Genomic DNA, 23763 nt, shown 5'->3' on the forward strand with positions numbered 1-23763 from the left:
CTTATCTCCCTACATTGATTGACAGGAAAAATGCATGGAGACATCTGGGGTTTAGGAGAGTTAAGAAAACATGGCTAAATTTAATCTCACTTTAGACCTTTGCTCAGCATAATTAGTTTGTAAATATGTAATTTATTTTGCTCCAAGGGTTGTAAATATTCTGTAGCCTCTGCTTCTCTTGACAGCCAAAGGGAGGAATTTATAATTCATTATCTGAACAAACTAAACTTATTTTGTTCAACTTCTTTTAATAAAGTTTGATTCCCTTCTTAAAGAGAGAATACAACTTCAGATTTTTCTCTCTAGTAATATCATTTCCATACTTGTAAAAATAATATTTAAAAAGTTCCTATTTCCCTTTCATTTGCCAGTTAAAATGTCATTGTTTTTATGCATTTCAGTATTTTGCTGTACTTTTTACATTTATAGCCAGGTGACAAAATGGCCATTTATGAAACTCAATTATATTTAAATCAAGCAGAAACATTATATTAGTGAGGGAAATAGCTTTTTTATAGAACCTGTCCCTGTTGCCATGTCAAAGAAAAATTCATGATTGTTTATAATTTTCAGAATTGCAGTATGGTTTCCAAATCATGCTGACTGAATATAACTATGAAAGACCTTAATGTATGCCGTTTGTCCTTAAAGAACTTTTAATGGTTTGTAATCTAGAACTACTTTCACCTAATTTTTGAGTTTGAATTTCTAATAAATTGTAGAGAAAGAACCCATTCCCACACCTTAGTTTGTGGTTCTGTTGTTCTATTGTATGGACACACTTGGGGAAAGAACATCTTTCATTAACTAACTTCATAATTTGAGGTGCTCTATTATAGAGTACACAGCATTTGAATTTCAAGTGGTGGTTTGCTTTCAAGCCCTACCTTGTGTATTCAGAAACCCTATGTTTGGTAATATGCCAGTAAATTATGGATGATTTCATGTATACATCCTCTCATTAAAGAAAGACAAGCCAAATTACAGACGTAGGCTCTGCCTCCCCTGAATCTTTTCTTTTCCCTCTCTTTAAATTAGTCCCAATTTATGGAGTTGTTTCTATTTCACACAGTAATCTTTATGTTCACACAATGTTAATAAGCCTCATAACAAGGGTTATTGTACCAAAACCTTTAGAGTCAGAACTCAAAAACAGACTGATTTCTTGTATATCATTTTGTAAAACTGGCATTAATAGGCTTATTTCCAAACCTCTCCCCTATAATTTGGAAGGTCCTCTATAAGGCCTCCCTCATCCACTTTACATTTAAGTGTTTTAGCCCAATGTTGTAATAACAGCTCCATCATCATTTTGCCCTCTTTTCTCCTCTCCTCGGCAAACTGCCCTGCTGTGAAACTCAGTCAGTAAAGAGGAGAGTCTTCACACAGAACAGAAAAATAAGAGGAAACATGGGGAAAATCAGCTCTGACTTGATCAGAACGCAATTAAAGAAATAGATTTCCCCTTGGCAGAGGTAGAGGGACACCCAAAACTCACAATCCCTATGAAATGTTAGAGAAAGAGGAATGCTGGCAACCCAAGCCAGAAAGAGGTTTGTCTAGAATCACTCAGATAATTCAAGTAAAATATGGAGTTGCTTTGCTTTGTGTTGTGTGTGTATGTGTTGTTTTAGTTGTTTAATCCAAGTAATTTCCTCAATCTTCCCTGATTTGATCTTATCTGATACTTTGATAGCTCTATTGTTATGCATTTTTAACCTAAAAAATGAACAGTCTGATCTCTACACTTCTGATGAAATGAAGAATTTTATTTACAATTAAAATTGTGTGCTTTAAATTCTGTTGCTTTTCTTGTTTGATTACATAAAGACAAACAATTGAATCTAAGCATTACTAGTTCCACACAGCTGAGTTACAGTCTATCTCATAATATTGAAATGATGGTAACAGCTGCATCTTTACATCATAGAATATGGAGAGGCATGTCACATACCAAAGTTATCTGTAGCAGTAAAAGCATCTATGGCAAACTCATATATTCTTGTAGAGACTCTCTGTATAGATTATCTGTGTAAATGTTAAGATTTATAAATATCACTAAGACTATTTTGCCTGTAAACATAAAATATTTTTCCATTAAACAGAAAGTTAAGGATGAATAAATTTTAGATGATCCATTATTCTGTATTATTTCACAGTCTATAGATAATATCCCCACTTGAATAAATAATTGATATACAGGGGTGATTATTTCATGAATCACAATTTTTTATCTATACCTTCTTTAAACTTATTTTTATACTTTGTTTCTATTACATTTAATAAAAGTGTCTTTTCAGAAGTTGAGAGACCACCTCAGTCCTAAGACCTGGTTGAATCTCAGTCAGTGGTGGAATCTGGCCCAGAGCCACACGACTTCTTTCATGAGTCTAAAGTCTGCATCACTAAATGTCTTATTACAAAGGTTATTGCAGTCTGGTTACTTCCTGCTGGAGTCTCTCATATGTCCATGCTACATCAAGTCATTCTTCATTAGGGTAAAGAAGAGGATAATCAGATACAAACTACTCCATGACAGTATTGATTGTCCAATGGCCCAAGCATTTTTGTTACAAGCCCTGAAGAATAAACACACTTTTATAAGGCATTAATTTCTGCAGCTCTAGCTCACTTTGGCTTTAAATTTGCTATATTTATTAACTGATTAAATGATAAAATATGATGAATTTTTAACTCTTGAATTCCTTCGTATGCTGACCTTGAGTGGAAACTTTCTCTCATAAGGTCAATAGGATTCCAACTTCTTAGCATTTTAGCTGCCTAACTCTTAGTTTGATTCCCTCTCCCTTTCCATAATCTTCATGACCAGTGTCATCTGTCCACTAACGGTCTCTCCATTGTAGTCGTCTTCTTTTTCTTGGGCTGATATTATGTATTTCACTGACTCCAGGACAACTGGGTTTGGATTTCCTGAAAAAGCTCCCAGGTTGTTAGCTTGTCAGAACTAATTGAATTCAAGTCTTAATTTTCTGATTTACCTTGCAGCTTCTAATCAGTTGTATTTCCCTGCCAATCCAGTTTTCCCCAGTTGGCCTCCTTAGCTTTGACACCATGTGTTTTCATCTGAGGCTTGACAAGGCCATGCACTCTCAAAAGCAAGTTCAGTTTTCTTACAAGGTAGAGAAACTGAGAAATGCAAACATAAATTTCACTAATTGGAAATGTATCCTTTCTAATGATTTTGAAACATCTGTACTGGATTAAATAAGGTCTGGTTGATATCTGAACCGTATTTTGGCCATTAATATTTATCTGGTATACATGATAATATTAGGGAAAAGAAGGGAGCACAAGGAAGTATCAAAACAAATTCATTAAGTATATTCATTCAACATAAAATGAAAAATGTTATTTAGTGAATATATATTAATTATCAGAAACATGTTAATAAATTCTATTGGAATTTTATTGACTGTGTATCATCTTCAGTCATTGTTCATGTTAATCAATAGTCCTACAAATGTGATCCTGGTTACTTATGGTTTAATCTTTTATTTTATGATTGATTATGTCTTCTATTATGAATTGATCATCTGACTTTAAGTTATTTTGTAAGCCAGACATAACTTCCTTTTGATTGTTCATCAAGGCATTGCCATTTCCACTAGTTAATTTTTGCCCTTTTTAGCAAAAACAGTAAGGATAGAAGCAACTATGGAATTTTTTTAGCTCCACCATAGGAATTTGTAAAGATGCAAAATTTTGAAATCTGCAATTGTATTTAAAACTTTCTCGCAAATTAAAGGGGCTGACACTCCCAAGAGATGTTTATAATAAACTTTTATATCCCTGTACTTTTTCAGATTCTTTCTTCTCCTTTGTGTCATGTTGAATCCAGGCTTGGTATGGTATATAATTGAGAAGAAATTCAGAAAGAAAATACAAGAGATGACAAGCTCCAAGCTAGTGTTAAAAATAATTTGATTTGATTTGAGATTATTGAACAAATGATCCACTATTATAGTAGTCAACTTAGTGACACATCTTTGATGTGACTCAAACACCTTATACTGGAGGCCAGACTTCTAGATATTGAATTCTATATCTCCATTAACTTCTGTAGAAATCATCTGTTTTGAGTAGGCAAAGTATTTGAGAATGCATTCTGTAAAGATGCTTTATTTAAATCCTTTTTCAAAAATTGAATATTAAAAAGATGAAAGAAAATATTTTACTTTCTACTTTGTGAGTTGTAAGTATCACAAAAGGAGCTATTAATTTTCATCTTTGAAAGTTACTGCATGTGGGTAGAAAGCTGAAATAGAGATGAAGAAGAGGATTGTTCACAAATCATTCTCTTCTTCTGTGTATTTCTTATTTTTTTCAGGTATTTCATGGAAAGGTTTACAGTGATATTGTTCACTCAGCTTTGTAATAGTTTGATTTGTTTTACTTATTAAAATGCATTAATCATAGGCCTATTTTTTTTTCTTTTAGCAATTGTTGTTTTGAGCAACCTGGAACCAAATACAACTTATGAAATCAGAGTTGCAGCTGTAAATGGAAAAGGACAAGGAGACTACAGTAAAATAGAAATTTTCCAAACATTACCAGTTCGTAAGTAATCTTCTCTGTTTTGCTCTTTGTTGCTATGCTCTTCACTTGCAAATTTAAGTAGAATTTTAAAATGCAGGGAGACATTTCAACACTTTGAGGAAGTGAATTATGTCCTTGTTGAAGTGGTTTCTGGAGATGGTGGCATCTCAGATTTATAAAAAGTAACATTGTGCTGGAGCAAAGGAAAAAGAAAAGTGCACTGCAATATATACAGTAAAATTGCTCTCAGGAAATTGTCCAGTCAGGAAGGTGTCCTACTTATTCAGTCTGATTAATTAAATTGTAGTGCTCAGACTATATTCTGTGAGAGAGTAGAAAAGTATCTATGTAACATGTGTAATGTTCTAGTCTTTTGCTGAAGCATGACCATTGCCTTTATTCCATGAATTACATAGACCCTAAGTGTGAGAAAAAGGTACTAGTAAATTAATCCATTGCAGTGGTGACTGCAGAAGAATAACTATTGCAGCCTCCTTCTTGTTACTATCCTCTTTTGGAGTGAAGTCAACTGCATTTACATGAAGTTAGACAGACTTAAAACAGTATAGATTTCCTTTATGTTGAATAAATTGTTTAAAAATGTGAGAAAACTTGAGTGTGACTAAACAAACACCATTATATAATCTATACATAACCCTGTCTATCATATACTTATATTAGGGCAGGCAAATTGACAGCAATAATTATCTTATCCTAATTTGTGACCAGTACTTTTCTGTTGGTTATCGTAAAATGTCAGATGTGTTCTCTTGTCTCCGTTCCTGATGCCAGTGTCTTTTTCAGTTCCTCTTTATTATTATCACCAGGACGACTGCAAGTACATCTTGACTTATAATCCTACTTTCAGACTAAAATGATTCTAGAACAACTTTGCCTTATTTAAATAGAGACCTATCCCTTCTCTGCTTGTAGTCCTCAGCAGCACCACCCTTCATAGTTTTTCTCATATTCTCTTATTGAATTATTTTAAGGCATTATTATACTGTTTTGTGGAGTAGTTTTAATTCATTTATGGAAAATATATTATGTTGCATGTAAATCATGTCATAATACCTTCACACTAATTTAATTAACTTTAATGAACAATCACTGTATAATTTCTCCATTTACCTTACTTCTATATGGTTGTACTATATATACAAGGCTATTTTACTATTTACTTGCATGCCAGCACTCTCAATTGTCATATTTCTTTAATGATTTGCCTTTTCTCAAATAAAATACTCACTTGCTTAAGTTTATCAACACTGTATTGGAAATAAAGGTAATCTGCTGAGAAAAACCCCAGATTCTCTAGTTTGGGAGGCATGCCGTCCTCTTCACTATATTCTGTTTAGTTTGTCTGTCTTGGCATTCCTGAGTAGGCCAGGTACTACAGTTTTCTGGAACCTTGCAAATTAGATCATGTCCACTAAAAGTTTCTTAGTGTTACCTTATCATATCCATATCCATATCCATAGGGAATTGGAGGAAACAGAGGCAAAGGATGCCAGTGCGTGCCCAAGGACATCACATACGTGACACAGGACAGAGAATTCCCATTCCAAGTTGCCAAGCAGTGATGGCACCCTTCATATAGAAAATTCTTCCACTTCAGTAGATCCCTGTTCATATTAAGAATATTACAAATATCTTTATTATAAGACCATCTCCATATGAATAATAACACTAAAAGGAAGTATTTTCATGAAACTAGAATTAAAAAAAAAAGAAAAAAGACAGATTTGAAACCCGCCTATGGATTGGATACTACAAAATTTCTTTATTAAAATCTGCATCTAGCTAAAATCTGTTTATTAAAGCAGGTAACTAATTGCTAAGCTATTGTAGTTCCTGGTAGGTATATATTTTATATAGTTTGATGACAATATGTTTATATTCATAAATATTTACAAAATGTTTACAAACTACTTACATTAGAAAAAAGATAGTAGACTATTAATATAAGAAATAAAATTGTACACTTGTGTAATGTAATGAGTTCTATTCTCAGAGCATTTGCAATATAAACATTATGTTTAGTTCTGAGTTTTCACAATTTTGGCATGATACTTCCAGATTTATGAATGTTTCTATTTCTTGGATGGGTAAAAAGAGGATAGAGTTTATATCACAATAAAGGGCAAATAGAAAGTGATAAACCCAGGATAACATCATACATTTTGATTACATGACAGTGTTTTTTTAATTAAAATTCAGTTGCTCTACATATATGAGGTCTGTGCAAATATCAAGAATATTGTATTACATATGTAGGTGAACCAAGTCCTCCGTCGATACATGGACAGCCAAGCAGTGGGAAGAGCTTTAAACTCAGTATCACCAAACAAGATGATGGAGGGGCCCCTATTTTGGAATACATCGTGAAATATAGAAGTGTAAGTACCCTGTTTATTATCACTTTGCATAGTGTTTTCAAGTTGCATTAAATTTGCATTGAATTCATAGATATATCAGAAGTGAATGCATATTAGGTAACAACAATGACAAAGTGTTTTCATAGGAATTCAAATGCTAATTTTCCATTGCTGAAATTCATCATTATATGTTGTAGAATGTTTGCTTGTTTGTTTGTTTTTTGTAAAATCTAAGCATAGATAATCAAAATAATGCTATGGTTTTCATCTTGTGATTTCTAAACTTAGCAACATTTCAGCAATGAGATCACTTTCCCTGTTTTCTGACAAGGTTAGCAGGATATTTCACCTTCCACTATGCTTGATTTTGGTAACTTCAAGCTAAGCTATCTTCTCAACTTTAGTTACTGTAGGTAGGATGAACAAATCACATCTCAAATTTACTTTATTATTCATTTTCATGAATTATTAAATTATTATTAAATCAAAATACATTTATTATTTAATATGGATTTTACAAAATAAATTACCTTAATCAACATTTTAAAAAGAATGGCCACATTTAACTTGAGAAAGAGGGAATAGATTTCTTCAAGTTTAATTAGCACTAATATGGGATTTTGGACAGCTCAAAGCTGCCTTGGGACTTGTCTTCTATGCAGGGGATGAAGGATGTCCTCTAGTTGCCTAGTGATGAAGAAAGTCACCTGATAGATTTTGCCTTCATCTGAAAATGACCTCAAAGTCCACTAGAAGTGATTTCTGTTAACAACTTTGCCATAAGAACCATTGAGTATTTGTGTCTACTATGGAATATGTTAAAAGTGAAAGACAATTTTAATTAAACTTTGTAAAGTTTATTTACTAATGATTATGATTATCTCCATAATACTGTGTCAATTCTATTTATTTTAATTTTTTTTCCTTTTCCATCCTTTCAAAATTCACTTTAATACATTTAATAAATTCCCTTAAATTTGTTTCCATGACAAAATTATGTGCAGCTATCATTTTTAATTCACATACATCTTTTTGTATTCCAACACCTACTCATTTCTTGCAATTTTTGAAATGTAACACCGAATTTTAAAATTTTTCTGGCTTCCAGTTTGCATGATTACTTTTTTGTGTTTGTTTGTTTTATAGTGTCAATGTAATGGTGGCCTCACAAAACAGATTGAAAAATATTCCTTATTTTTTTTCTCCACATCAGGCAAACCTTGGAAATTTAGGGATCATTTTATTTTTAATTTATTTTTTTTTACCTTCTGTTTTACTAATGTTTATGATTAGGCGCATAATGTCTCAATTTCATGTTTATATTTACTGAACACTTATTAATACTTTCCAAGTTTATTATATTTTAGAAAATAGTGTAATTGCTCCTTAATAGTACATAGATGAATTTTAACTATTTTCCCACAAATCCACAATTTTCTAAATTATAATGTTGTTGCTTTTAAATTCAAACATCTAAATATTTTCATTTTTTAAAATAATTTTTATTGGAGTATGGTTGCTTTACAATGTTGTGTTAGCCTTTACTGCACAATAAAATGAATCAGCCATACACATACAGATATCCCCTCCCTTTTGGACTTCTCTTCCATTTAGGTTACCACAGTGCATTAGGTAGAGTTCCCTGTGCTGTACAGTATGTTTCCATCAGTTGTCTATTTTATACGTAGTATCCAAACATCTCAATTCTGAGGGATAGTAAAAAGGAGTCTAATTTTGAGTAGCACACGTCAACAATTAATTTTAGACACCAGTTCAGTCTTTTACATTTCCAACTGATATCCCCTTCCCAGGACCCCTCTTTGTTGCAGGTTTCAATCTGGGGATGATGAACAGCTGTGTGTGTTTTATGGCTAATCTGCTATGGAGGCTTCATGCCTCCCTTCCAAAACAACTCTGAAAGGATCACTCGTCTCTCTATGAATCTGATGGTGTTTCAGTAGTCAAGCCAGGTTTCTTGGCCATTCTTATTTGACCATCTGGAAACTCTTTGGAAGGGAAAGAGTCTCTCTGCAAGGGTCACACACTTAAATCAAATTAGTGTGAATTAAACTGGGAGAAAACAACTTGAATGCAGATTGTGGCCTATAGTTGCACCCAGAAAAATGTATGGTACTAAATCCAGATGAATGGTAAGAATTTGTAGGTAACCTCAATAAAATCCCATGGTGAACCCTGAGATTCAATGACCAGTTGTAAAAATATGCTTAATATACTCTCTATATGTATAATTTCTACCTAAAACTAAAAGCTGTGCTTGTCTTGGCCTTTTGAAGAGTTAATATTGGAAATAACACAAATGTTATATTGCGTTTAACCAGAATCACTCATTTCAATTGATGATGGCAAATATTTATTCTTTCAAATTGTATCTTTTCTTCATCTATTAGTGAGTTTTATTAATACAGCCTGCATATGTAGGAATGCTGTGACTTTGTTCAGCTATACAGTCAGGTGTCCAAATTGTTTTTCCTGATGTTCTTTCATCCTTAGCATGTTGGCTTTTGTCTTCATACAGATTATCTTGTGTTCCTAAGATGTTGCCCTCACATCTACCTTTAGAACGTGAAGAGAGCAAAAAGAACAAAAGGAGCAATAGGCTGTTTAAGCTTAATTTGTCTGTTTTTCCAGCAATACCATACACATTTTTCAAAAACTCCACCAAGCAGAATGAGAATTATGTCTCATTAGGTAGAATATGTCTCATGACCACCACTAAAATAAAGGTGTTATAGTTGGGAGTTGGGTCAGCTAAACAATGGAGTCTTCAACATACCGTTAAAGTAATTACCTTTATCATTATAAAGGCTGTCTTAGTCTGCTAGGGCTGCCATAACAAAATGCCACAGACCAAGTGGCTTTAACAACACAAATGTGTTTTCTCACAGTTCTGGAGTCTGGAAGACCAAGATCAAAGTTTCATCAGGTTTAGTTTTTCCCAAGGCCTCTCTCCTTGGCTTGTGGATGGCTACCTTCTTGCTGTGTCCTCACATGGCCTTTTGTCTGTGCACACACATCTCTGGTATTTCTTCCTCGTCTTATGAAAATACAAGTCCTGTTGGATTAGGGCTCCATCCTAAGGACCTCATGTAACCATAATTACCTCTTTAAAGGCTACATCTCCTAATAGAATCACATTGGAGATTAGAACTTTAACATATGAATTTGTGAGGGTGTACACAATTTAGTCCATAACAGTGCACCTGTCATGAATCCTATGTATCTAAAAAGGCACATTATTGGCACTTTGGGTAGCATAACAGTGGTCCATCCAGAACCACCCATTACAGTATGTTTAGCTTCTCCCACCGCCACTCACTCCATTGCAAATAGTGGTCCCAGTCATTGTTGAAACGAAAATGTTCACTGGAGTATGACTACATCTGTTTAGAGCCAATTAGATTCATGAAATGGAAATAGACATTCAAGGGGAAATATATGTATATATTTGAAAACATAAATTGCTGTTTAAAATGCTGACCAAGTTTACTTTGGTTTCCTTAATGTGTATTAGAATTAGTCTTCTATGAGAAGTTATGTGTGAAACATACAAGGACACAGATAGTAAAGTGTTACAGATAAGTAAAGTGTTAACTATAAGATTAGAAAATTTTGAGTGATTCAAATTTAGATAGGTCATCAATATATTTTACCTTTACATGTAGCTAATGTGACTCCGCCTCAGATTAAAACTTGAAAAAGAAAAAGTTTTGTTTTCAGTAAATCTCTAGCTTCCATTATTTTGCCTTTCTTCCCCCCACCCTGCCCCCAACCAGCCTAATGTTAGCAATGCCCTGCTTTTGCCTATTTACTCAATATCTGTGTTTACTCTACCAATAAAAGAAAGTTTTAGTTTCTCCCCAATTCCATCTTATTTCTGTCTTGCCAACCCTCTCCTCTTAATTTCCAAGAGCCAGCTTTATCTAACTACAAAAATTACTAGTGAATCTCATTTTAAATATCGTAATGAAAATGATGGGATGCATAATTCAAACGTAGCTATAATTGATGGATAATCAATTACTGGGTTACTGCTCTAAAGCTTATTAGCATTTTAGCAGGGAACACTGTTTTATTAGTAGAACTTTGGGCTTCTACGGTAAGATTTGTAAAAGTAATTCCTCATATCCTTTGTATTTCAAGGAAGGTATTGCTAACTCTTGGAAGAAAAAAGAAGAAAAAAATATATAATCATACATAAAGTGATTTTTTTCCCATTTTTTAATGGACAAACTGAACCTTACAGAATTGGGGTGACTTGGTCACCTGTGGGGATGGGGAACAAAACATGAGACTTTATAGCAGAAACGCTTTTGCAGCAGTAAGGGCTGAATTGAAATTTGCCTATGGAGATTGTATTGACTCCTCATTCACTGTCCCATCTTAATCGTCTAGGACCTGTGCCTCCAAATACAACCATTCTGATCCAGTTCATCTTTACCATATCATTTAGTGATATGCCTTGTACTCCAATACACTAAAATCATCTCCATATTCCTATGTTTTTCTTTCTCTCCCTTTATCACCTCCTCCATCCTGCAAATATCATGCTCTGCAGGCCCAATTTGCAAATTCCAAGATTCAGTATAAAGTTATATTTATGTGGTCAAACAACAGCCCATCTTGGGGAGGAATAATTTTCTCCACATTTTCTTTCTAAACAGGTTACTTCTTCACATTAAAAACTCTCATGTTCAAGATTCAGTTGCTAAATGTTTATAGCTGCATTTACCTTGATATTTGTAATTGAAATAATAACTATTTCAAAAATAACTTATTACTGTTCTTTGTATGATTCTGAGCTACTTCATCTATTAGTTCCTCAAACTGCATGAATTCCACAGTAGAGTAAAGTGCAGCTGAACAACTTAAAATTTTATTTAGCTATATGCAGTGCATTTTTTAGTTGGATAACCTCTATGGAAATAAAATAGGTACATTTGGAAAGTAAGGAACACTCTTATGAGTTTTAGTTGATTGCTTCTTTGACCCTACCTTTCAACTCCCCTGTGCACAGGACTATACATTTTATAAGCTAGGAAACAAAATTGAGATAATATATTCCTTATGTGAGTGTTGATTTATAGCAGACATTGAATCTGAATATTTAAACCTGCATTCCACTGGAAAAGGAAGACTAATCATATTGTAATATAGAGAATGTTTAACTTCCTATAGATTATGAATCAGGAAACACATTATTCTGTTATCTTGTAGTAGATAGAGCACACAACTTTGTTCAGTGGCCTATTAAGAAGACAGAATCTATTAGAACAGAACTAGAGTAATAAAAGCAGAATTAGATGCCTCTATGGACCCATTGTGAAAATTAACATCTCTAATAAGTCAAGATTAAACAATGTATTTGGAGAATAAAGATAAACATTAATCTCATAACATGTATAGAAAAAATTAAAGGAGTTATTCTATGTACAGAATATTTTTACTTACTTCATATTGTAATGTCAAAAGAACTCTGTATAATTTAATAAATAGTTTTGTACATGCTTCCATTAGTTTTTCACTGTTTTCTCTCAAACTTGATGATAGGTATCGGATCATAACTATCACTTAGTGTTGGTACATTAAATAAATTTCCTCAGCTAAGTAGGGTTAAATAAAATTAGTGACCTAACATCAATTTTGAGGAATATACTATAGGGACTAGAAACACTGCTCTAGCATGTGTTTCTAGGTCATAATTGACCTTCTTAAGCCTGACTCAAAGTCTGGAAAGTTGTATCTCAATGGCCATAGAAAAAGAAAAGTATATTTTGAAAAGGGTATTAAAATAATAAGTAGAATTGAGGTTTTGTTGTTGAGGGAACTTATTTTCTAATAAATTATTAATAGTTTATTAATAACTTTTTTCTCATTTAATTATGTCTAGGTGTGTATATTGATATTTCTTTAAAGCCATCAGTTTAAGTTTTGAAATATTTTCCAACATTGAATAGCTATGGACATTAAAGGGTACTAAACATTTTGGTATTTTTTTCTTTGCTGTTAGTGAAAATGATGATTTTTATTCATCCTTGTATTGTTAGCATCAAATAGACTAATTGTTATCTGAATGAATAAATGCATCGATGACAATAAATGAGTTAGTCTACGTTGTACAATTATAAATGATCCTGTATCTAGATTAATAAATACAAGAATTAATAAATGCAAGGGAAAACACTTGCACTGTGTGAATTTTCATGGGATGTGAGAACACAGAAGGTGATGAATAGGAAAAATTAGATCTTATTTTTCCCTAAAGAAGTACCTCAGTGATGGAGAGTAGGAATCGATAAAGTAGGGTCCAGTTTACAAAATTTTACCAAGCTTCAGGACCTGGAACAAAGGCAGTTTGAATCAACTATAATAACGTTAAAAAAGAGATTAGAATTTGAAACTCTCCTAAAAACTCCAAACCTTGCATTTTTCCCAATCACAGCAGAGTGTGTGTGTGTGTGTGTGTGTGTGTAAATTATCCAGATTGCTAAATCACCTCTCATATTCAGAGTAGCAAACAGAGCTTTAGAGAATTCTGGGGCCTTCTGTAAGGTCATACAAGTAGTGAATAGCTGAACCAGGCTACTGGAAGTCCAGGCAGCTTGCATGGGAACACACAATCTTAAATCGTAACACAGTGCAATCACAGGAACTTTAAAATTAATCAGGTTAATACAAGCTCACCTCCTCTATTGTCCTCTCTTTTTATAATTATTCAGTTTTTACTTAAGATGATGTTGACCATATATATCCTGAGACTTTGAAAAGAAAGTTAGTAGATATTTTCTTATTATGAATAAAAGCAGTCAAGGAGTCATCTACATATAAGCAAACCAAAACCCTCTCCACCTCTCCTCCACTCTTCTCTCTATACAGCTGATAGCAAATATTTCCCTGTATGCTGATATTATGATTTTAGAATAACTTTTAAGGAGTCCCCTTAATGGTCATATGGCCCTGCTATCTATGTTTTGACAAAAAGGATTGCTTAAAAGAAACTACATCAAAGCAAAATGACCATATTTTTTGCAGTAGCTGCCCTTCAACATTTAACTGGCTTATTAATAATAGCCATATTCAGCAAATCATCTCATTAAATTACCTAAGGGAACTTTTTGCAACTTGATTATCTTAAATTGTTCCCTCAGCACTTAAGTTCTGTAAATTAGGCACTCTACAAATGCATAAATGAGATTTTGATGCCTAGGAAAGTATTTGGTAACACCCACTTATTTTTTTCCCCTATTCCCTAGGAATAGCAATTAAGGGATTAAAAAGCCTCCTTGTCTAATGGTGAATGGAAAATGAAATTGATTCAAATTGGGGAAATTATTAGAACTCCTTTTGGTTCCTTATGCCATCAGTCCAACTATCTAAAATGATGGAGGGACTTTTAATTTATCAGGCTAAGAGCTTCAACAATTGAAAGTTAAGTGACTGGATATTCACAAGAGACTATCTGCATGCCTTGGGCTTGTCAGGAAGTTTCACTTCAAATGCTCAATTCTCAGAAATAGTATTTTTGGAGAATAACCTAAAGGACGTGAAGTCTCTTCGTCCCTCTGAATAATAAATTGTATCCTAGGGTAACCCAGATATCAGCTGTTGGCTTATTTCTGGCTCTTTCATCTACATCTCCACTCAGATCCAAAGCAAAACTCAACTCTGGATTTCCACGCAAATATTCACTTTCACCAAGCATTTGATAATAAATTAGAACTTATACTTAATTATTGAGGTAAGGGGACATCCACAGGGGCAACTCTCTACTTCTTTGTGCAACTTTGTCCTTATCTGATCATTCAGTCTTCCTACTCCTTATCTCCTCCTTTCTGTATATGTGTCTATATACAATTTGCAATATATCAACGATTTATATATGTATTTTACTGTTTATATGTATGTTTGTGTATATATGTCATATATCATATATGATCTAAAATTACTTTTCAGTGGAGATTTTTTTTTTTTTTTTTTTTTTGTGGTACGCGGGCCTGTCACTGTTGTGGCCTCTCCCGTTGCGGAGCACAGGCTCCGGACGCCCAGGCTCAGCGGCCATGGCTCACGGGCCCAGCCACTCCGCGGCATGTGGGATCTTCCCGGACCGGGGTACGAACCCGTGTCCCCTGCATCGGCAGGCAGACTTTCAACCACTGCGCCACCAGGGAAGCCCTTCAGTGGAGATTTTTGTAAGCTTTTTATTTCTTTTGGTCAATGCCTATGAAGTGCTTTTATATGTACTTAAAACAATACACATACAGTGTCTGATTTTACATCTCCCAGTACTTGTGCATCTTTCTGAGGTTTTCAGTCATTTTGCCTATTTTTTTGGATCGAAACTTCTGTGAAGGAATGACATCTTCATTCACTAGGTGAGGATGAATGAAAAGAAAAATGGTACTGGAGTTTCTTATTTCCAGCAAAGTTGGCATTACTTCCCAGAGAAAACCTTCCTGATTCCTGGACTCTATTAGTTCTCCCTATTATATGCTCCCAAAACACCCTCTTGTTTTTCAAAGAACTCATGTCTTCCTTCTGTGTTGGTTTGTAAACTCCAAAATAAGGATTTGTACATGTTTTATTCACTGTTGTGTTCATAGTTCTAGAACAGTCTCACTATCCACTAAAGACTGAATAATTGATGAATGAACTGATGAAGAAAGTGGATGTTGGGACAATCCTGGCTAATGACACAGCTATTCTAAGCAATTCAAAAACACACCTAGATTCCTTTCTTAACTTTACTAGTCATTTAATGACTTAGACAAGTTACAAGGTTTCTGGTCCAAACTGTTGTTTTCCAATGGCTTTTCAGTACACTTCATAACACTGGACACCAGCCCAGTCTAATAAATTAGTCAGTTTATAAGTTTCAGAAAGCAAGGGAATTTACCTCTTGTTTATATGATAATTTTAAGTGCTTGTCCGAAACACTTGGAGGGGGGTAGTATCTCCAGTTTTAGATGAAGCAACAAAAGAGGCCAGCCGAATTCCTCTGTAATAAAAGTTCTATGGAACCAATTAAGTCGGAAAAGAGAATCACAGTATGGTACCAGAACTGTAATGTGGTCTTATATCCTTTTGAAGGATACTTAATATTTGTAGTACCATCAATTTAATGCAATCATGAATTTAACTTCCACAATTTGATTTTAGATAACAAATCCTCATTTTTCACTATAAATGTGGAAAACATTATTATTCTTTCTAGTCAAATAAACATTGTAAAATATTGGCTCAACATAACGTAATATTGGGCTGAGCTCTGAGGTTAAAAAAAGATTGACTAATCGATCTATTGATCTGTCTATATATCTATATGTCTATCACTATTTCCAGGTTACAATTTATTTATAATTACACCTCTGGGAAATTGAGGTTTTCAATGGCAGTGATGGATTATTGGATTATTAGATATGTGATTTCAGAGAAAATATCATTTCATTTCTGTATAGTTATTATGGAAATAGTTTCTTTTTAATAATAGCTGTCATTTGTTAAGTGGTTATGATTCTTAATGCCTTGGAATATACAATTTACTCAGTTTTCCTCTTTGCTTCCTGATGAAAGCTAACAGAGTCAGCTGCTATCCTCATTTCTGTAATAGAGATGAGGGACACAGGCAGAGGTTACCATTTAAACTTTAAATGGTTAAAATATGGCTCAGCTGAATGTTCACATTGCTTAGGATAGTTTAATCCATAAAATTATTTCAATTATTTGTAACTGTAGTCATAGTATTTTTTTAAAAGGGGTTATTCAAATAGCATGTTGTCCAAAACATTTATTTTAGAAAAAGAATCTGGATTTAAGTGTAGAATGTTCAGGATAGGGTAACATATTTTATTTTCTTATGTTAATAACTTGTTTAACAGGTAATATTTTTTCTTGTATGTTGCTTCATTATAAGTCCAAAACATCATAGTAATAAAAAATGATAATGGAAATTTAAATCTATTTTAAAAATCCAGACTTTGTTTGTAAGACACTTTACTACCCACTGCCTGCCCTGCCCCAAACATTAAACAATAGTCTCTGGAAATTATTTTAATGGGTATGTTAAGCTTTTTCTATATATAATATTTTTTTTTCCCTGTTCACATGATTATTAATAATCAACAAAGTGGCTAAACAGCAAACTGATATATGTGAAATTTTAAAAAATCTTTATGGAGGTGAATTATCATTTGAATCATCAAGGATTCATTATGAATTATCACTCTTCAGCTAATTTAAAAACAATTACATTTTTTATGGAAAAATCTTATAAATAACTTCATCTATCTACAACTTCATTTATCCCAGTGGATGAGAAAATAGCCTTTTTTCGATTTAATAAATAAATAAATAAACCCACTTGCTCCATTTCAAGATAAATTATTTTTTTTAAAGATCACAACTTTAGTGTATGGGTATTTACAAAATATATTTGTATTGCCTTTACAGAAAGATAAAGAAGACCAGTGGCTAGAGAAAAAAGTGCAGGGAAATAAAGACCACATTATTTTAGAGCATCTACAGTGGACAATGGGGTATGAAGTTCAAATTACAGCTGCCAATAGATTGGGATATTCAGAACCAACAGTCTATGAGTTCAGCATGCCACCAAAACCCAACATTATTAAAGGTAAGAAAACTATATGCTTTCTTAGGCTGAAAATAAATATGACAGTATCTTTTATAACCCCTCTGGATTTTTTCTTAATATTGAAAACATAATTTTATAAAGGAAGTATAAATTCTAAGTTCTAATCATGATTATTTACATGTCTTAATAAAGATTTCTCAGTTGCTCTTGCCGTAAAAGATTGGTTCATTTGTAAATGCACTTTGACAACTTTAGTGGTTGAAGTGGTAGAGAGAGAATGAGCAGAGGGGGAGGATGGAGGATAAGAGAAACTGTTGAAAATCAACATGAAAAATATTCGTTGAGCCCAGAAAAAACTTTTGCAAAGGAGAAAACTTCTCTGCCAAACACATGGGGCCTGGTCCTCCGCTTCTGGGAAAATGAGCCCCTTCATGCCTGACTAAGCAAGTTGAGTTTGGAAAGATAAAAATCTCTCACACAATGAGGCAGTAACAACCACAGATACACCTGCAGAAAGAACTATGAATAGAGTTTCAAAGAAGCTCAAAAAGTTGCAGGACACTCATTATTGGTGGTCACAGCGCACTGGTGGCTACCTTTATTAGGGAATAGTGCTTACATTATTTTATGTTAGTGATATTGTCAAAGTCTACAGGAGGGATATTAAAATTTTTTCAGATACAGGCTATAGAGGTGAAGATGCAAGAATTTGTCCTGATTCATAGTCAATTAACTCTGTTAATGAGTTGTCATATTGGTCATATTTTAACATTCATCATTCCTTTACATATTTAAAATTTTTAAATTTAAAATTTATACATACATGTATATATACACATATTCTCTCTATATAGATAGAGACATCAGAGCTGCATATTCATAAACATGATTTATTTAAGTCATATTATAATAGAGTATCAGTATTACATAATATTTTTGAGACTGGAAAAAAATTTGTCAGTTCAGTCATGCTATTTAATCCTCTTGTAATTTCAAATTAATATTAATTTCATTAGTAAGACTTTGTTATACATCATCTTTTAATTGAAAGCAGCTTTATACAATTAATCTTTCTATAAAAAAGTAATTACTATTGGTTTTATGGTTTAAAAGTAATTTATATCATGGCTTTGTATTGCTAGTATTAATTAGTAAGTGCTTCCAATTATAATTTGAAATTAGGAAGTTGGAAGTATCTAGAAATAATATGGATAGCTGGGTATCATATTGTACTGGCGCTTTTTATAATTTACAAAGTACTTCTGCACTTATTGTCTCATTTTATTCTTGAATCTGAGTTGAGCAACAAAGAGTTATCCTCATTTCACAGATACAGTTTTGAGAGGCTAAAGTATTTGTTCAAGGTCAGAGCTATTTTAAATCGTATGACAAATCCCATGTCCTTACAAGATGATACACCTAATAAAAAGAACGGTTGAATGAACTATTAAGTTCATTGTTTCTGTGAGTTTTAAACATCAATAAATGCTTCTACAATTATAATGCATTATGTTTGTAGTAATTATCCTCTCTGCATATATCAGGAACATGGTATAAATATGATTTTTAATCTGAGTCAGAATCTTCAAAGGAGGATTGCAAGAGCAAACTTCATCCTCGTACATCTTTTTTTTTTTAAATAGATCTTTATTGGAGTATAATTGCTTCACAATGTTATGTTAGTTTCTGTTGTACACCAGAGTGAATCAACCATATGCATACATATATCCCCATATCCCCTCTCTCTTGAGCCTCCCTCCCACCCTCCCTATCCCACCCCTCTAGGTTGTCGCAGAGCACCGCGCTGATCTCCCCGTGCTATGCTGCTGAAGAGACATGTACCACAATGTTCATTGCAGCACTATTTACAACATCCTCCTACATCTTTAATTTAGTTCATACACTTGGAGGGAATAATTATTTTTATCAAGATAAAAATGAATATTTTTTGAAATGGAAAGCAATATTTTAGTTATATTTTATAGATAAAATGCAAACTGTAAAAAAAATAGATTTCAGGCATGTTACTTTATATTATACTCCCAGAGTCCCTGTTATGCTGTTTTTATAAGAAACTGTTGTTAATAAAACCAATAGTAAGTATAAACTGAAAGATAAATAAATAAAGATAGACTATATATGAAGAATATATATATATATATATGCACAAAAATAACTAAAGTATGCTATGATGCATTTACTATAAAAATATTTTGTTTCAGTTTTGGAAAGTTAGTTTGTGGACAGTGCTTAGAAGGAAAATGGTTTATAGTTTCAACTTTGCTCTTGTCATTTAACTTCTCTTGGATTTCCTAATCCCTAAGCTAGTTTCTTCTGGTTCTGCAATATTAAGATTCATTCATTCATTCATTTCAGTTATTCACTGGGGTCTTGCTTTGTGGAAAGTACTGTGATGAGTGCAAAGGAATTATCTGTGAAAAGTACAGAACTGGTTCTTGCACTGAAAGACTATACAATCTAGTAGGGAAGATAGACATTAATCAAGAGTTAGAATATCCACAAAGTAATTACAACTAAGAGATATGCTGGTGCAGTGTGCTGCCATGAGAGCCTTTGGCAAGTATACCTAACTTATAGGGGTAGGTGAGGCTTGAGAAAGGATTCCCTTGGAAAGTGACCTTCTGAAAGAAACTTGTAAGGAAGAAGACTTCCAGGGAAAGTGTCTTATATGGAAGAAGTCTCTGAAAGAAGAAGGAATTTGATTTGCTTTAAGAACCAGGAAAAAGATGGCTGGGAGAGAACCTGGAGGTGTGTGAACAAAACTAAGGATACCGAGAGATCTGTGACCCAACCAATCCAGGGTCTTCTAAAAACCATGTAAATAATTTTAAAACAGATCCTGAAAGTCATAAGAAATCATTTGAAGCAGGGAAATTATATGAATCAATAGACATTACAGACAGATTAATCTTGCTCATCGGGATAGAAGCAAGAGATGGATGAACACGAATGCTTGAAAAATGTGATAACAGTAGAAAAAGAAAGCAATGAATAAATTCCAGACACATTGTAGATGTAGATTAACCTGCCTGTGTAACAGAATGGATTCAGTAGATATTGATGACTTTCTCACGGTAAAGAATCTTATAAACAGAGCAGGATTTGGAGAGTAAGGGTCAAACATAAATTGATTTGGTATTTGTTAGGTTTGAAATGTCAGATAGATGTTAAATATGTGTGTATGGAGATGAGAAGACAGCCAGGGCTTGGAAATATACATTATGACATTTTCAGCCTTAATAGATAATTGATATTTAAAGCCTGGATGGGGATAAAACCACACAGTGAGTAATGTCTAAGCTCTATGAGAAATAGTTGATGTCTGTGATACTCATAGATGTTTCCCAGTACCCAATACCAGTACTTAGAAGGGTGACTGGCACAGCATTAATGTTCAAGGGGTGCTTCTTTAGTTACTGAAGAATAGAGTGTTAAGAACCATGTCCTGTATAACCATGTTATACAGGACAAGGAAACCCCTCCCTCCCCCAATGAGACTAGAGTTCCTGGAAAAACACAAGACTGTAGTATCTTGTAAGTTAAAAGACAGTCATATTTCCAGAAGAAATGTATCAATCACATTTGCCCCTTCAGACGCTGCTGAGTGGTCAACAACTCAACTGAAAGAGATGTGAAATGTGCTTATTACATACAGCTCTGCTGAAGTGCTTGGGAGAGAAATTAGGTAGGAATGAGCTGAGGATTGTATGGGAGGTTAGCAGGTTTAGAGTCCATGTTAATTTATGCTTTCAAGAAGCTCTGTATGAAAGTGAGCAGAGGGGGAAAAATAGTCAGTGTTAGAAGGACTTTTATGATGAAAAAGGCTAGCACGTGTTTCACAGCTGATGAAACAGATCAAGCAGTCAAGGAAAAGTCAGACATACAGATGTACAGACAAAGCTATCTGAGAAGGTAGGAGACAGAATTCATCCCCTCTAAACTGTACAGATGACACAAAGCCAGAGCATCTTACTGGAAAAAGGAAAGATAAAATATTTATTTTATCTATAAAAATGTCACAGAATAATGTCTAATTTACTGTGACTGAATCCAGAGACTGCTAAGGTCTCATGGAAAGCCAGATCAAAGACGTGCCCTTTTAGTTCAAGAATTGTTTGATTTAGCTCTGGGAAGATTCTTGGGACAATTTTAGAAGCTGTGATAGTTGACAGTGAATTTGGGAGCCTTTAAACCCACAAAATACTATAGAGTTAAAATTATGTATCGGCAAAATAATCTTCATATGCCTTCATTATAATTACTCTTATAGTTATATAATTTCTTATTCCATTTTAAAATACACATTATAAATTCAAACATATTTTAAATTAGTTATGTATAATAAACTAGCAACTCTTAAGCCTTATTTAATTTGGAGAATATATGGAGTTTACAAGTTAATTTCATTTTAATTTATGTTTTAAATAGCATGCATTGTAAACTGTCCAAATAAAGTTTATGGACTTTGAATTTAAAAACCCATTACTTATGTGCATTCAGATATATTTAACTCTTTGAGTAAAGCAGCTAGCTAAATCTAGGGTACACTTATTTGTTGGACTGAGGGACTATTTTTTAACAATAGGCTTACCTTACATTTATATGTCATATATTCTATTAATAATAATGGCTTTTCTATGTACGTATCTTAGTGGATACCGCATTTCTCCATAGTTCATGATTCTGATGTGAAAACTATTTTATGATTAATAATATTTTCCTTTCTTCACTTATTAAATGTGTTTATTTTGAAAGTGGTGTTCTTTGATTCACATAGAAACAGAGTGTGCAAAATCACAATTATGTTCTCTTTTGGAATATTCATACAGCATAATTCCATCTCATTTTATTTTATAAACAATGAAAATATTGGGTAGTGATGACAAATTAATTCTTGTAAAACTGATCACAAAACCATCTATGGAACTAGAGGCTGTTAAAATGATATTTATTGATTTGTTCTGTAATTTTAATGACTAAAAATATTCCTAACTTGGTAGAATGAGTATAATCTAATGCTTTAAAAAACTCTTGGAGATAAAATGACTCTGAAAAATAATTTCACCATTTCTTTTGGCTTTAGGACATGTTTAATATTGTTTGTTTTAACCAAAAACAAAACAAAATAAAACAAAACAAAACCCTTCATAAATTGCTTCCTTTTTCTTCTCTTGTTACTATGAATTGAAAACATGCCTAATTTTAACATAGACTCTCAATATAATTTGATGGAAAATAATTTCATCCATACCAAGAAGTGACATAGATCACCACCAATAAATATATTGCTAAGATTTTTCAGTTAATTTTTATTTTAATGGACTTTTTTGATTATACTTATAATGAACAGTAGAGTAAAATTATTTTGATAGCATTCAAGTCTAGTTCCAGCAAGACTAGTATACCCTTTCATCTCCAAATAACTCAACATGAATGGAAAACAAAACATTCAAGTGCATGGCAAATACTAAAATGCTTTCTTAAGGTTATGATTGTTTTAGAATTTAAATTAAAGAAATTCTAAAACAATGGTGAAATTGAAGTTCAGTTAATTGGGAAAAACTTCATTTTAACTATCTGAAAATCTCAGTCAAATCTAAATACTAATGATACATGCAAAACAATATTTATTTGGTTTAGTACATAATGCGAAAGTAAATTTCTGTAAATTATTTTCATGATCTTTGTTTCTCAAAATTATTTTAAATGAGCAACGATAACGTATGTCTAGAGTATACCTATGGCCAGTTGAGTTAATGTTCCTTGCTTTTATTCTTTTGAAAATTTTCACTGTGTGAACTTATCATTTTCAATTATATTTCTTGGTACTTCATTCATTATTAAAAATATAACTACTTTTATTAAATATGTTTTACAGGAAAATACGATAGCAGAAAAAAACTAGCAGCAAACATTGCAGAATATGATGAGCTCATATTTAAGTAACAGTGTGAATTTATCAGTAGCACAGTGGAATGACTGGTGACCTTTCTCTAATAAGTTGTATCTTCATTAAAAAATATTTAAGATGTTCACATTTAAGTAATCAATGATAGAACTGAGTTATGTTTTTAATATGTGACAACTATTTAGAAGCGTCTTATACGAGATTTTTAAAATTCTTTGTCTTGTATCAAAATAATTTTTTGTAAGTAATTAGTAATGGCTTTGTGTACATCTTGTATTAATTATTTTCTCTTT

General features: G+C 32.9%; 1 protein-coding gene across 2 annotated transcripts in view; it reads left to right on the forward strand.

The window, feature by feature from the left end:
• NCAM2 (neural cell adhesion molecule 2) overlaps window positions 1-23763 on the forward strand; it is a 489746-nt gene that overhangs the window by 433239 nt on the left and 32744 nt on the right. For both annotated transcript variants that reach the window (XM_033418066.2, XM_004264467.3), the window contains exons 13-15: window positions 4459-4578; window positions 6835-6956; window positions 17400-17580. In XM_033418066.2, the coding sequence (XP_033273957.1) occupies window positions 4459-4578; window positions 6835-6956; window positions 17400-17580 (423 nt within the window). The remainder of the gene's footprint in view (window positions 1-4458; window positions 4579-6834; window positions 6957-17399; window positions 17581-23763) is intronic.

Source organism: Orcinus orca, chromosome 5 (assembly GCF_937001465.1).
Source record: "Orcinus orca chromosome 5, mOrcOrc1.1, whole genome shotgun sequence".
Classification (NCBI taxonomy): domain Eukaryota; kingdom Metazoa; phylum Chordata; class Mammalia; order Artiodactyla; family Delphinidae; genus Orcinus; species Orcinus orca.